The 14,984-nt window shown below is 48.2% G+C and overlaps 4 protein-coding genes across 4 annotated transcripts; 3 read left to right on the top strand and 1 right to left on the bottom strand.

The window, feature by feature from the left end:
* Window positions 1–1,037: 1,037 nt before the first annotated feature.
* GIQ15_04110 (P-element somatic inhibitor) lies at window positions 1,038–3,059 on the top strand (the record flags this gene model as incomplete). The annotated part of the gene is made up of 6 exons (XM_033551527.1): window positions 1,038–1,080; window positions 1,196–1,359; window positions 1,510–1,782; window positions 1,866–2,466; window positions 2,522–2,679; window positions 2,742–3,059. 6 exons carry the CDS (start codon window positions 1,038–1,040, stop codon window positions 3,057–3,059), a joined length of 1,557 nt encoding a protein of 518 aa, XP_033405257.1.
* Window positions 3,060–5,441: 2,382 nt separating this feature from the next.
* On the top strand, window positions 5,442–6,287 carry GIQ15_04109 (uncharacterized protein; the record flags this gene model as incomplete). The annotated part of the gene is made up of 3 exons (XM_033551526.1): window positions 5,442–5,708; window positions 5,780–6,043; window positions 6,096–6,287. 3 exons carry the CDS (start codon window positions 5,442–5,444, stop codon window positions 6,285–6,287), a joined length of 723 nt encoding a protein of 240 aa, XP_033405256.1.
* Window positions 6,288–7,763: 1,476 nt separating this feature from the next.
* GIQ15_04108 (uncharacterized protein) lies at window positions 7,764–10,022 on the top strand (the record flags this gene model as incomplete). The annotated part of the gene is made up of 1 exon (XM_033551525.1): window positions 7,764–10,022. One exon carries the CDS (start codon window positions 7,764–7,766, stop codon window positions 10,020–10,022), a length of 2,259 nt encoding a protein of 752 aa, XP_033405255.1.
* A 264-nt stretch (window positions 10,023–10,286) lies between these two features.
* GIQ15_04107 (xanthine dehydrogenase) lies at window positions 10,287–14,548 on the bottom strand (the record flags this gene model as incomplete). The annotated part of the gene is made up of 4 exons (XM_033551524.1): window positions 10,287–11,964; window positions 12,022–13,982; window positions 14,045–14,248; window positions 14,324–14,548. 4 exons carry the CDS (start codon window positions 14,546–14,548, stop codon window positions 10,287–10,289), a joined length of 4,068 nt encoding a protein of 1,355 aa, XP_033405254.1.
* Window positions 14,549–14,984: the final 436 nt, after the last annotated feature.

Below are 14,984 nucleotides of genomic sequence, written 5' to 3'. Positions count from 1 at the left end.
ACCCTCTCACCCGAGGTATCCAAACGAACCCTCACCGTTGGGTCTGCGGGCAAGAACTTTTACGCCACCGGCTGGCGTGTTGGTTACCTCATTGGCGAAGAACATCTCATCAAGTACGTCTCTGCTGCGCACACTAGGATCTGTTACAGCAGCGTGTCACCATTGCAGGTTGCGACTGCTGTTGGATTTGAGAAGGCAGACGAGATGGGCTTCTGGGACGAGAGCCGGAAGGAGATGCGCGGAAAAGTCGAGAAGTTCTGTGAGATATTTGACGAGCTCGGTATCCCCGTAAGTGACACCTCTGCGTGTAACCGTGTCACCCCGTAAGTGTCAACTAACATGGTGATCCCCTGACTAGTACTCTGACCCCGAGGGCGGTTACTTCGTCCTTGCCAACATGGCCAGTGTAAAGTTCCCAGAAGACTACCCTTTCCCTCCCCACGTCGCCAGCCGGCCGCGCGATTTCAAACTATCCTGGTTCCTGATCAAGGAGGTTGGCGTCGCCGCCATCCCGCCAACAGAGTTCTATACCGATGCCAACGCCCACATCGCCGAAGACTATCTCCGATTCGCCGTCTGCAAGCCCGACCATGTTCTAGAAACAGCCAAGGAGCGGCTCCGCGGGCTAAAGAAATACATCCAGTAGGAGCAGCCTTATGTCGCCGTATGTAGGATAATCCTCTAGAACCACACAGCATAGATCTATCTTATTGCTCTTTGTATCGATGTTTTCTGGCCAAAGTTGCGCCGTTGGTAGTGTATCGGCAGGTACTAGCCCCTTTGAGCTTGGCGGACGGAATTTGCTTGGACCACGGTTAAATCATCGACCGCGAACCAACGTAGAGATAGCGAAAACACGAGAGACCAGCTGCTTCTCGGCCTTCGTTTCGAGACCAGAGGTTGAAAGTACCGGCAGAGGCGGCGACCTGAGCTGAAGCTCGCGACGAGTCCGAGACAAGGAAAATCCATCTCGCCCAGGTATCTATCCTTAACTATTTTTCACGCCACGGCCCAGCCTATCGCAAACTTCACACGAAATGGGTGAACAACAGAATATATCTCAGATACTGGCAGCATTAGGTACAATAGCTTCCCTCTCAGCTTCCTTCCCCCCCTTTATCTGGGTCTTAACTCATCAGCGTTGGGCTGAGCATCCTTGATTTCGAATTTTTTGCTAATTGAATTTGAACTCTAGCTGCCGTTCGACCTGCTGCTGGTGGCGCGCAGTATAATACCGGTGCCGCACAGTCAAGTGCTCCTCCGCCGCCATCTACAAATGCCGGAGGCTACACCTTGCCACAGCCAGATAGCACTGGCAGTTTGAATATTGGCGGCGTGACACCTGCCAATGCCGGCCCGGTTAGCATAGCTGATGCAATTGCAAAGGCACGAGGAATTGCCGCCGAGAAGGGAATTACATATAAGCCTACTCCAGGTGAGCGTTTGTCATCCCGTCTACACTCTCTTTTTACTTTTATTTTTACGCACGGGGTATTAACAGTTGATTAGCGCAATCCCGAGATACAGGTTCTCGGTCATATCGACGCTCGCGATCGCCCTCTAGAACACCACCGCGCACTTCCACTGGTCGAGATGTGTTTAGAGATGGATACAATCCTTACAGAGACGAACGCCGCGGAGCTGATAGACGTGGTGCCGGTGATCGTGGATATGCACGAGAACGATCGTCATCTCCTCGACCAGACGCGCGGGGCGGAGAGGCATACTCCCCTCTACCCAACAGACATTACAGAGCGGCTGGCGACAGGTCTCCGCCGCCACGTAGCCGAGCATCGGGGCCAGACGACAATTCCGAGACCATCGAGATAGACAACAAGTTGGTGGGACTGATAATTGGGCGTCAGGGAGAAAATCTTCGACGAATCGAGGCTGATACCGGTGCTCGTGTACAGTTCCTTGACAGTCCCGAACATAACAAGAGTATCCGACTTTGCAGGATATCCGGCTCGAAACCAGTCAGAGACGAAGCAAAGGCAGAGATAGACCGTGTCGTCAGCGAAGGAAACCAGTCTCGTGGCGGTGGAGGCCAACAAGGCGACCGATCTGGGCAAGACGGCGGAAGACCAAAGCCTGGAGAAGGAGACGGCTCCGATTCCATGCAGATCATGGTTCCTGATCGAACGGTTGGACTTATCATTGGTCGATCAGGCGAGACTATCAAAGATCTCCAGGAACGAAGCGGATGTCGGGTTAATATCGCCCGCGATGGAGAAAGTGTGAACGGTCTAAGGCCAGTTAGCTTGACGGGATCTCAACAGGCTATGCAGCACGCCAAAGAACTTATATTGGGTATCGTGGAGAGCGACTCAAGGCAAGGTGGGAACCAAGGTCCGCGGGAGCCAAGAGGTCAAGCTATGGGCGCAGAGAGCGGAGGCGGAGATGGAGATAAAATCAATGATAAGATTTTCATCCCAAAGGAATCTGTTGGCATGGTCATTGGCAAAGGTACGTATCTGGTGGACATTCTTCATACTCATGCAAAGCTAACATGCGACTGTAGGAGGAGAAACCATAAAGGAGATACAGAGTTTCAGCGGCTGCAAAATCAACATATTGCCACTTGTTGGTCGAGAGCCTGAGAGGGAAGTGACACTCTATGGCGCCCAGACTGCAATCGACGCGGCGAAGAGGGCTATAATGGCAAAGGTCGAGGCTGCGGTACGCATAACCCCCCTACGACCCATTATAATCATGTATATTCTAACGTCATCAAAACATAGCAGAAGAGCCGTTCACAGGGCCCTCGACGTGATGATTCTTACAACCAGCAACCCCAGTACCAACAACAGCAACAGCAACAACCCTATTCCCAGGATCCCAACTCCCAGCAGCAGCAACAACACGCAATGCAGCCAGGTGCCGGAGAAGCAGCAGATCCATACGCTATGTACGGCGGCTACGAAAACTACATGGCCATGTGGTATGCTGCCATGGCTCAACAACAGCAACAACAGCAGCCACAGTACCCTCAACACCCAGGCGGAGGAGGACCTCCACCCTCTGGCTCCGATCAGCCGGGGCCTCCAGGAGTATCGTGACGCGATGACATTTGGTACTTGGAGGAATAGGGAGTTATTCTGCATCTCTTTATTAATTTCCTATGGTCATGAACGTGTTCTATTTGTGTCGTTTTAAAAAGTGAGGTTAGGTTAAATGGCCGGTAAGCATTGTGTTGAGCAATATTATTTCCATCCCACGATGTGTACGGAGTAAATCAGGGGGTCACCAAATGTGCTGACATAGGTGGTGGCCTTTGGGCGCAATTTATGTGGCCTTTTTAGAGAAGTTTTGGGCGGTGGTCGTTTATCGCCCCTCGAGAATCATTATTGAAGGAAGAATCCCAAACTGCCGATATTAGTCTCGGATAGCGTCCAGCTGGCTCTTTCTTCCTTTGAAGGGAAATTGTTTGTATCGCTAAAAAGCACTTCTTGTTCCTCCATGGGACGTCGATCAATCGTTTCTCTAGACTCTGGGCTTCTTACTTGTATCTCGACTAGGCATCTTTACGAGAGTGCATGGTTGTTGTATCGCTCGACGACTCGCCAGGTTATAACTACTGCGACGCTGATGATGTAGTTATCCCCTGAGTAGCCTAGAATAGAATACTACTTTTTTATGGACGCTAATCTCTTGGATAGCCTATCTTAGAACATTGGCCACTTCAATGCGGCCATTGATAATTTTACCGTTATAATAATGAATATTCTTTTTTGCCTCTATAAACCTATAAAATTTAATAGATTGATTCTTTCCGAGTTTTCGCGTACGTAGACATGCTAGACATGGTTAAGCTCGTTATAATAAGAAAGTTTTCTTAAAAGTAATAGATTATATTAAATGTTGGAAAAATTTGAAGATTTTACTTGATCTATCTTGTCCTATCCCCATAGCAGTTGCTTTAAAAGAGCGTTGGAGCAGGGAGTTCCTGTAGCATTTTCAAAGCCCTTGTGTCATCGTCGATATTGCGGCATAGCTGAGCCCTAATATAGATTGGTGCTCCGCGTTTGCGTTCCTCTTTTGTCTGAGCCCCTTTTGGCTGCTCTTTGCGAACTTTGTCCTTATCGGCTATCATTCGGCCCGCCCTTGTTGTGAGTGCAGTTGGCAGGTCTCTATTCAGAGACCCTGTATGGACCGCTGTATCTTCAAACCCAGCTTGGGCCCGCACTTTTGCAGGTTTATGATAAGGTAACGACGGCTTCCAATGCCGAAAAACTCTGTGGAGAAAGGCCTCAATTTCCTCACTTGTAACATCTTGGTCTGGGAAGATGTTCTTCTTTACAGCACGAAGAAGAGGTGCTAAAAAAACCTTCATTTCAGCCGAAAAATCTGTAGCAGTGGTAATGGGAGTTGCTGGAGTTTCTGGGGTTGCGGGAGCTGCTGACGGGGCCATTGTTTTGTTAAATTGTGGCTCTCTGGTTTAAAGCTTTCAACGGTAGATGCTGCACAGGAGACGTTGATTAGCGAAAGATATTATATCTAGGCCAAAGAAAAAGCGTAGAAAATATAAAGAGTGTGTAAGAGAAACGAAGTCGATAAGAATCTATAGAATATACAAAATACTATCCGCCTTTATGTACTTATTTTCAAACCAAAACCGGGGGCTGGCCTAGAGCTGACGGGGGACCGTCCATGGCCAGCCCTGGTTCAGCTCTTAAGAGCAAGAAAGTAGATACAAATTACTATCAGTTCAGGTTTGTAATTGTTAGGAGTCTGCTAGCTAAAGTGATATGTTTGTAAAGCGCGTCTATAGTCTTCTCTGAGATACGAGATATTTGATTGATTTGATTGGTCAGGTGGGTCTGGAGCAATCTATGAGATTTCAATCTATCAAGCACTGATCATCTAAATACACGATATTGAGCTCCTATTTATGTTCCTCATACGGCCATGTATCTTGCCATCGCGGAGATGCCAGCTACAGCCGAAACAGGCGTTAAAACGCCGGGCGTAGCATTTGTTCGATGATGGAGAGCTGACACTGATATTTAATGAAACGGCGTAGTTGACTAACGTGTTTCGTACGATCAGGCAGTATTACACCGAATCTCCGTTCAACATCTTCTCACTTGATACTAAGTGCTATGTAGAAAAAGTGAGCTAATACTCGGCGCGCTAATTGGCCCAATATAGTTAGTTGGCGGCGTTAACTATGCTCTTATTACATATCAAAGGTTGAGTGTCTCCCGCTATGACTTACATCGCCATCATGACGTCAACATAAAGGTATTTAACCTGTCTTCACCCTCGTGAGGTGTGCTACTTCCTCAACTACATCTACTGCCCATAACCCTGCAAAACCGACGAGATTTATCTGATCCAATCTGGAAGGAGCTTATATTTCCATCTACAGATACCAAAAGAATATTCCTTTGCCTCTTCTCCCTTATAATCTATCCAGTGTAAGTCCTTTGTACTAAACAATGCCACCAACAATTTCTCTTACACTAACGCCTCCAAAAGGCGGATTGGAATCCGCGATGAGTCCCACCACATACTTGACAGGGGACGGCACTGTTAGGAGCCACAAGCGCCAGCTCCAGTGCGATGCAATCGACCCTGAACGACTCCGACTTGAACCACATTCCGCTATGAACGAGACTGTTGTAGAATATTGTACTCGGAACCCAGCCGCGTCGGTCGTTGCACCATTTTCGCCTATAAAGCGGAACTTTGAGGAGAGAATTAATGTAAGCCTCTGTTATACCTACAGTCATTATAATTATCTTTTGTGAATATATTCTAATCCATCAACGATTAGGACTTACTATCACGAATCGACAAGCTTGAGGCGAGGGAGGAGAAGTACCTAAAAATTAGGGCGAATCTTCATATTGGAAACATGCTTATCACAGTTTGCAACAAATACCTTACTAAGGATACGAGTGACTCTGCAACAAATAAAGGTGCAAGTGACCATTCAACAACCGGTGCTATACAGCGTGGCCGTGACGCGAAGAAGAAGGACCTTGCCAAAGCAGGTATTCCATCCAAGTTTTGGCCTGCGATCCAGAACATGGGACCGGTATATACTTCTATATTTAAATACATCTCTACTCTGCTAATATATATTATAGTATATCAAAGCGCGAAATATGTCAGCGAATGAATCATACGAGGAGTTTGCGGTTATTTTGAAAGAGCCCTGTATGCAACAGTATTACGACGAATGGAGTGGTTTATTTCCGATAGCTTATGGGGCCACGGTCGAGGAGGTCGCGGAGAAGAGTGGGCAGTTTCTGTCAACGAATATGTCCGAAGGCCGTTAAAGATTAAAGTACTTCAAGTTTGTGTATTATCGTTAGTAGCTAGTATTATTAAATATTATATACTTCGTTAATCGAATATTTTGGGATACCTTCCCCGATTTTACACGCTATACCGGATTGGGGAATTTGGTGATCCAGAGTACAGAGTACTTGATATGACATCGCTATATATCCCTGCAAATGCTACTATTTTAACAGTCAAATAGATGCCTTTGCCTCCGTCTACTGCTAGAACGGTCGGCGGGTGATCGTATTTATATCTTCATTGATGGATATCTGGTGATCACATCAATATATCCATATTAATGCGTACGCGCCCGTTGTCAAGCTCATGGATATAGCGTCGTAATCATTCAGGCTTAGGTATCTGAAGCTCGCAGGTAACCACTGGCATGAAAACATGCCCAACCATTCAAGTCTGCCGTGTCAAAAATCATGCTCGTTGCCTTCTTACCGCCGAGTCGAGGTCTCGTAGCAGTCATCTGTTTCACCCGCAACAGGCCCGGTGGAAGTGCTTTGCTCAGAGCTGCCCGTCGTGATGAAACAAACTCCACCTGCAGGCCAATAGAGCCCTGTCCGGTGGCTGCAGGGACTCCAGCTTCTCTGGTCTCTCCTCCTGTCGTGTCTGAGTTAGCGCCCGCCGTCGACTTCTTTTGGCTGTTGATATCAACTTGTTTCCCTGCAAGCCGCCGAGGTTCCCCTTTGGGACTAGTCACGGACCAATCAGGTGGCTCGGAACCACTTGCCTGTCCTGGATCTAAAACAACACGTGACTTTCTTCTTCTTTTCTATTTTTGGCAAACTTTGACCTTCAACGTCGACTTTGAACGCTGCAACTTCACTCGCGCCCATGATGAAGGACGGGGTTGCTGGGTTGCTGGGTGATAGATGGCTTGGACAGGCGGGAGGAGGTGGACTCGGGCGCGAAGTGAATCATAGCTTCCGCTTGGCTCGCCCTGGACAGCTGGAAGATGGCATTGACTTCGTGGACTGGTCGCTGGCTGGTCGGAGCCTGCCAGGCCATTGTTTATAATAAATACTACCCAGGTGCTGCTACAATGCCCTGGTCATTTCCCTTCTATTCACTTACTATGCGCGTGTTCACTTGAGGTGAATTACGTGGAGAGCCTACTTTCTTATTGTTCCTATTGTGCAGGTGTTATTCATCTCCTATATACAGTCACGATACCCTTTTCTTTTGGTCCTCTCACTCTGGCTATTCATTAATATAACCTTGCATTGATTGACAATAGCATCTCTTCTGTGAATCCCTTCCAGAATTCGCTTTTTATTTCTTCATACGCCTTCTACTAATACATTCCCTTCTTTTGCTATATTTCTTTACTTCCTCCTCCCTGCAGCTTGTTTTCGATCTCAGCATCAGGTTTCAATATTGCTTGATTTACCATTCCTCAAAGCCTTACGCGCTGGCCGCCTTACCTTCTCAGTCAATTTACAACAACCACAGTCGATACCATGCAGTTTTCGCGGTTTATTCCGCGGGCTGCAACTCCTGCTCTCCCTCCATATGGCGCTCACGACGCTCAGCCTTCGATAGAATCATCTCGCGGCGCTGCTCCTCCAGATGCCATCACACCATATCTAGGCCTCAAGGCCCGGCTTTCGCAGGTCTGGATCAACAAGTGGACGATTCTCATTCTTCTCGTGCTCGTCAGACTGCTGATTGCCGCGGGCTCCCTGGATCGCAGCATGGCTTCTGCTGAGCGAGAAGCTCTATCAGCCTGTACTAGTGTTGAGTCTATGGGAAGTGCTATGGCTTCGATGCCTCACTACATGTCCAAGGGTGTCAACGAACTCACCGCTTCGGGGGTGGAGAAGGCAGTTAACGGGCTGATGTCGATGTTATCCCTCACTGTTACTGGCGTGGAAGAAATAGTTCTCTTCGTCATCCACGTCTTGACCAGCACCTATCTTTGCCTTATAACCCTTGCGGTTCGTGGTAGCTTACATGTTGCCTTGAAAATCATCGAAGACGCAACAGATTTCCTAAACAAGACCCTCCACGACATCGGATCTGGAATCAGCAAGGGAGTCGACGGCTTCCAAAAGGATATGAACGAGTTTATCAAGGGAATCAACACCGTTACTAGTATCTTCGGCGGTGACACTAAGATTCCCTCCCTCGATATTTCCGGCGATATCAACAAGCTTAACGACCTCAAACTACCATCTTCTATCAACGAAGGATTAGACAAAATCAACGCCTCCATACCCACATTTGACGAGGTCCAAGACATGGCCGATAGTGTCATTCGAAAGCCCTTTGAGTTGGTGAAGAAGCTTATCAACGAAACTATGGTTGAATACAATTTCGATCGTACTCTCTTCCCAGTGCCGGAAAGGGAAGTACTTGATTTCTGCACCAAGGATGACGGGATCGGCAAGTTCTTCGATGGCTTGAAAGTGGTCATTAGTACTGCTCAGAAGATCTTCATCGGTGTTCTTGTCGTCGCTGCAATTGCTGCTTGCGCCCCGATGACTTGGAGAGAAATCCGTCGATACCGCCTCATGAAAGAACGCTCCCTCTTGATACGGAAAGACGCTCACGATCCCATGGATGTGGTTTACATTATTTCTCGACCTTATACCTCCACCGGTGGATTGAAAGTTTCTAGCTGGTTTAAGTCTGGACGCCAACAGGTTCTCGTCCGCTGGGTGATTGCGTACGTGACATCGCCAGCGGCTCTGTTTCTCCTCTCGCTGGGAATAGCTGGACTTTTCGCTTGTCTGTGTCAATACATCCTCCTCCAGGCAGTTAAGAAGGAAGTGCCCGCTCTCACCGGCCAAGTCAGCCAGTTTGCTGACAAAGTTGTCAACTCGCTCAACAATGCATCCAAACAATGGGCCATCGGTACTAACGGTGTCATCGACCATACAAACAACGACATTAACCAGAAGGTTCTGGGATGGGTCAATCAGACCACCGGCCCTGTAAACGAAACCCTCAATGTTTTCGTCGAGAAGACCAGCGACGCCATCGACAAGGCCTTTGGTGACACAATCCTCCACGACCCTATCCAAGATGTCCTCCACTGTCTCATTGGACTTAAGATTGAAGGCATCCAGAAAGCTCTTACCTGGGTATCCAACCACGCACACGTTAACTTCCCTCACGTTCGTGAGGATATGTTCTCGCTTGGCGCCATCCAGAGTATATCCAACGACAACGCAACGAACCCAGACAGCTTCCTCGCCAACCCAGGAGACAAGACAGCCGATAAAATCAGTTCTGTTGTCGTTCGCGTAACCGAAGCCGTGGAGTCGGGAATTAGGACAGAGGCACTCATCTCTGCTGCTCTTATCGGTCTTTGGTTCATCCTCTTGCTTATCGCCCTCATTCGCGTGCTCACCCTGGCCTGGCGCCGGGATAGAGTACGTGGCGATGGCGGAATTGACGCAACTTACCACCCTCCCGCGATCGGTACCCGTGCCGTCCCAAACGTCGAACTGAATAACTTCCATGATGTTCCGCTAAACAGTCCTGCAATCGGAGGTGATGGCGCAGGCATGGCTCTCGGTGCCGCACCCAAATATAGCGCTACACCAAACGTTGCCACAACCCTATACCCGACAGCAACGAGCAATGAGGCAGATTACCAGGCTCAGAAGCTTGGGTATGCAGGACAGAGAGATTACGAAATGGCATTGCAGAAAGATATGAGGACGAGCAGCTATGGCCAGGTCGAATACGGGACGGATGTGAAACACGGCTAAAAGATAAATGTATATTATTTCCTTTGTTTTTTTCTTTCTTTAATCGGGAGCATTATGGTATGATTTCATTTGGGAGCATGGAGTACGGTGAACAATCATTACAGGCGGAGTTTCCTACATATACCGGTTACGTAGCTAGATCAGGGCCTTGAAAGGCAAATTACTGCAAACATATACCATGATAGCGCATTTACTTCAAGGAATATCAAATAAATAAAAAGCTAATCCAAAAATAGCCTCCGCATAAGTGTCTGGATAAATCACTTAAATAGTAACAAAGAACCCGTCGCCCTTGTCCTCTACTCTTCCCCTTTCAACGAGAGGATCGCAACAAGATATACGAATCCTCTCTGGGGTCGCCGGACTGATCAAGCCTAATACATCCTCAGACCCCCACTCCTTCCTGGCAGCCTTGAGGGCATCGCGAATCGCAAAGAAAACCGCACTACCCATAAACAAAGGCGGTTCGCCTACCCCTCTAGACCGCTGAATAGTCCGGAGATCCTTCCACTCCACATCTTTCAGAAGACTGACGTTGAATATTTGCGGAATATCTCTGAATCCAGGTATTTTATACGTCCCAGGTCCACGAGTGAAGACTTGCCCAGAAGCACGATGCCAGAGACTTTCTTCGGTCGTGAATAGGCCTTGTCCCTGGATGAACGCGCCTTCGATCTGACCATAGTCGATAGACGGATTGATACTTCGGCCCACGTCCATTTTTATATCGGCGCGTAACGGAGTCCAGTCTCCTGTTAGTGTATCAATTTCAACCTCTGCGGCAGTTACGCCCTGAGTGAAATAGTAAAACATCTTGCCAGTGTTTTCACCCCATTTATATCCAATTTCAGGGGTTTTGTAGAAGCCTTGCGCTGAAAGATTTACACGATCGAAATATGCGGATGTTGCTAACTCTTTCATTGTGGCATTGGGTTTCGCCTCTCGGTAGGGACGGAGTCGTTCATTGAGCTGTTCACAGGCATTGAACACGGCATAGCCGTTTAGATCAGAACTTGCAGACGCGGCGGTGGGAGATGAGTTGGCAACGGTATTCGTTGCAGTTTCTGAGATAAAGACGCTTGATTGAGGGACTTTCAGCGCTTCGGCAGCGATCATGACAATCTTGGTGTGAAGTCCTTGACCCATCTCCGTGCCTCCATGGGCCACAAGAATGCTACCATCACGGTAGATATGCACCAGGGCACCAGCCTGGTTTAAAAATAAAGCAGTAAACGAAAGACCAAACTTGGTGGGTATTATGGCTATTCCCCTCTTCGACCATTTATGTGTTTTGTTGTACTCTTCCACGGCTTTTTGACGGGCATAATAATCAGATTCTTCGAGAACCTGCTTATACATAAGTGGGACATGCCAATCGGTAAGTGCCTGATTGAAATGGGTCTCCTCATTTTCCTTGTACATGTTAATCTCCCTCATCTTCTCTACCGGTATATTTAGATGGTCTGCAATTTCGGACATGAAAGACTCCGCGAAGAACATGCCTTGTGGACCTCCAAAACCTCTGAAGGCTGTGTTTGACATAGTATTGGTGCGGCAAAGGTACCCACGGACGTGGACGTTTGGTATCATATAAACTCCGTCGATATGAGAAAGAGCTCTCTGTACAACTCCAAGAGAGAGATCCTGGGAATGTCCACCATTTGCATAGACGTCAGCGTCTAGCGCTTGAAGCTTCCCTTCTTTGCTCACACCAACTTTCCAATGGCAGAGGAACGGATGACGTTGTCCAGTTGTAGCAATATCCTCGTCACGGTTAAGCATGCAGCGGACTGGCTTTTTGGTCTTCTTTGCAGCAAGGGCACATATACCAGCTATCTGCACGGATCGCGACTCTTTACCACCAAACCCTCCACCAAGTCTTTTTACTCGGCAGACAACTTTATTCTCATCAACGCCGGTAATTTTGGAAACAAATGCTTGACTAGAATAATTGGTTAGTTCAAGGTACATTCAGGGACTGGGTGGGATTTGGACATACACTTCGGCTGGGTTCTGTGTACTACTGAAGACCTCAATTTCACCATCTTCCGGCTTGGGCACAACCACACACGCATGGGTTTCAAGATAAAAGTGCTCTTGGCCTCCCATCCTGGAAACGCCGCTGTAAATGTGATCTGCTGAAGCAAACGCTCCTTCGGGATCCCCCTTTTTAATGGCAGGGTCGATGTGGTTAAAAAACGATTTCTTTTCGATTGCCTGTTCAATACTCAAGATGGCAGGAAGAACTTCATATTCCACCTTCACAACTCGAGATCCGGCCTCAGCAAATCTAGCAGACGTCGCAAGAATCATACCAAGCGGTTGGCCATCGGTTATAACCTCGTCAGTGGCAAAGTATACTTCATCTGCGACTGGTGCCCCCCACCAATTTGCCTGGGGATTCAGAAGATCTTTAGCACTCACGTAATCAACTACACCAGGTATATCCAATGCTGGCGTGAAGTCGACGCTTAGGATCTTAGCTCGTGCTTTATTCGAAAGAACGAGGCATCCGTATAACTCATTTTTTTGTACTGGGATGTCATCCGTATATTGAGCCTCTCCGGTAGTTTGCAGGAGTGCAGACACGGTAGGTGTTGCTTTTCCGAGCACGTTCTGGGTGTATGCAGCTGTTGCGCCGTGGTCTTTAACGCCGGATGATAATGCTCGCTCGATTTCTGGTATCGCATCTTCTTCACAGTGGACTTGGACACCTTGGATGTTAGAAAGGACATCGTGGTAGAATCGATAGAAGAAACCAAAGGCAAGGGTTTTTCGGTATGTAGGCATGCCTCCTGGTACGGATGATGGGAGGTCAAAATCTTTCTCGAGTGCATCCATTACACCCTCAATGGTTGCTGGGTCCGTCCAGTTCTTCCCGACAATGTAGGCCTCTGCTTTCTTTGCAGGCATGGTTGTTGGGGCCATCCCGCCGTATACCAGGTTCGCACTTGTGACAACATTTGAGTCAGATAGAGATACACGCAATGCAGCATTGACAATAGCAATATCATCATCCTTTCTCTTTGCCTGTTTATACGCCCGTAAATATTCACCCTTCTCCTGGGCCAGAGGAATTCGTAACTTTGCCACTATAGCGTTAGGAGGGAGAGCGGTGGTTCGGTATCCTTTGAAGAATTCGTCCATGGGTATCTCTACTTCCTCCTTAAGTGATTTGGCAAATAGAATGGTACCAGTTGCAACGAATACCGGGTTTAGATCGGAAATAGGAGAGGCAGTAGCTATATTCCCGGCTGGAGATGCAACATTTCGTATCTGTCGGCCAGCAAAATACCGTATCTGCTTCTTAATGGCAACAAATGGCTGCGCCCTAATGGACCCGTACCGCTTGACAGCTTCATCACAAATCTCTTCAAGGTCAGTAAGTGTGACATTTGCTCCCAGGTCTAGATAATCATCCGTGAAGGTGTACTGTTTCAGGTCCTGGATGTCACCAACATACACAGAGTGTGTATATTGTCTAGCCTTGAACTTGATCTCAATCTGAGTCTCAGAGCTTCCTCCTATGATCTTAGCGTCAGGGTATGCATCCTTGATTTCTAGTAACTGCTGAAGAGTCACCGGCCTGTACCACTGTTTCCTTTTATTTCCAAAACTTAGCGGTTTGAATTCATGTCGGTGGAGTTGTGGCGGGAAGATGAGCTCCGTTTCTGCGTTGTATGGGATAAACTCGGGTGTGTCAAACGATTTCGCAATTGATTTTGGAGTTATCCCGTCCGTATTCCCATCCTTTAGACCACCATTACAGCTTCCACCGTTCTCTTTACAACATTCCGAGCCCCCATTTGCGCGTGCTTTGCCGCACGATGGCGTGGAGAAGGACTGTGCAGAATCAAGAATGGAGCGGTATCCGGTACATCGACAGAGGTTACCGTCGAATGCTTCTTCGATAGCAAGTTCGGAAGGCACAGGGTCGTTCCTTAGTAATGCATATAAGCTCTAAATATGAAAGTCAGTCTCCCATGGCTCTACCATCCTTCCAGCCCGTAGTTGGTGCCTACCATGACTATCCCTGGTGTACAGAACCCGCACTGGCTGCCATTTCCGACAGCTATCCTCTGTTGAACCGGATGAGGGTTTTTGGAGCTCCCTATCCCCTCGACTGTTATAACATGTTTTCCATCGACACTGACGAGCGGTGCCAAACATGCGTTTACGGAGGCATGATATAGCTTCTTCGTGGTAGGGTTGAGGTATGAAACGACCTACGGCAGGAGAATTATCAGCAAGGCGTCTTTCAGAAGTGAATAAAACTTGGGATTGAGTATGTCTTAACATACCACGGTACAAGCGCCACATCCTCCCTCTGCACACCCCAGCTTCGTGCCGGTCAACCCTACACCTCTAAGGTACTCCAAAAGCGTCGCCTCCGGGTCGACCGAGTCCAGCGTGACCTTTGTGCCGTTTAAATAAAACCGAAGCGTATCATCATATGTCTCTGTCACCGACGCCAGGGCGGCCTTTGACGCAGGCCGTTCTGGCAGCTCTACGGTACCTGGAGCCATGGCGAGGGCAAAACTGATGTAGAATACGATATCAAACTCCTTCTCAGGGCAGTTTGCTGATGCAGGAGTTTATTTAGCAACGATGGACGGTTCGTGGCGAACCTATATACCAGCTCCATACACCTGAATCCTTCAAGACATAGAGGTAACTCCCCCGGCACTTGCGGTTATCTTAAGCTTATCCGCCCTTGCCCAGACGCCCGGGACTTTTCCCCCCTCCTCCCGCTTACTTAAGCCGTAAGCGCAGCGGGGAGGACCGGGCTTGCACGTGCGGGGAAAACCGGCAAGTGGCGATCGCCGGTATCAATATTACCGTACTATATACTTGTACTTATGGTCAGGTGATCTTTAAGATACCAGACTTTACTTGTTCCCATCTCCGAGTCTCGACATTTTATTGGCCAGTGCGTTGGCTTAGTCAGCTTAGTCAGCACCG

This window comes from Arthroderma uncinatum, assembly GCF_011692745.1.
Source record: "Arthroderma uncinatum strain CBS 119779 chromosome Unknown scaffold3, whole genome shotgun sequence".
Lineage (NCBI taxonomy): Eukaryota > Fungi > Ascomycota > Eurotiomycetes > Onygenales > Arthrodermataceae > Arthroderma > Arthroderma uncinatum.
Note: the sequence above shows the minus strand (reverse complement) of the source record. Positions and strands in the feature narration are given on the sequence as shown.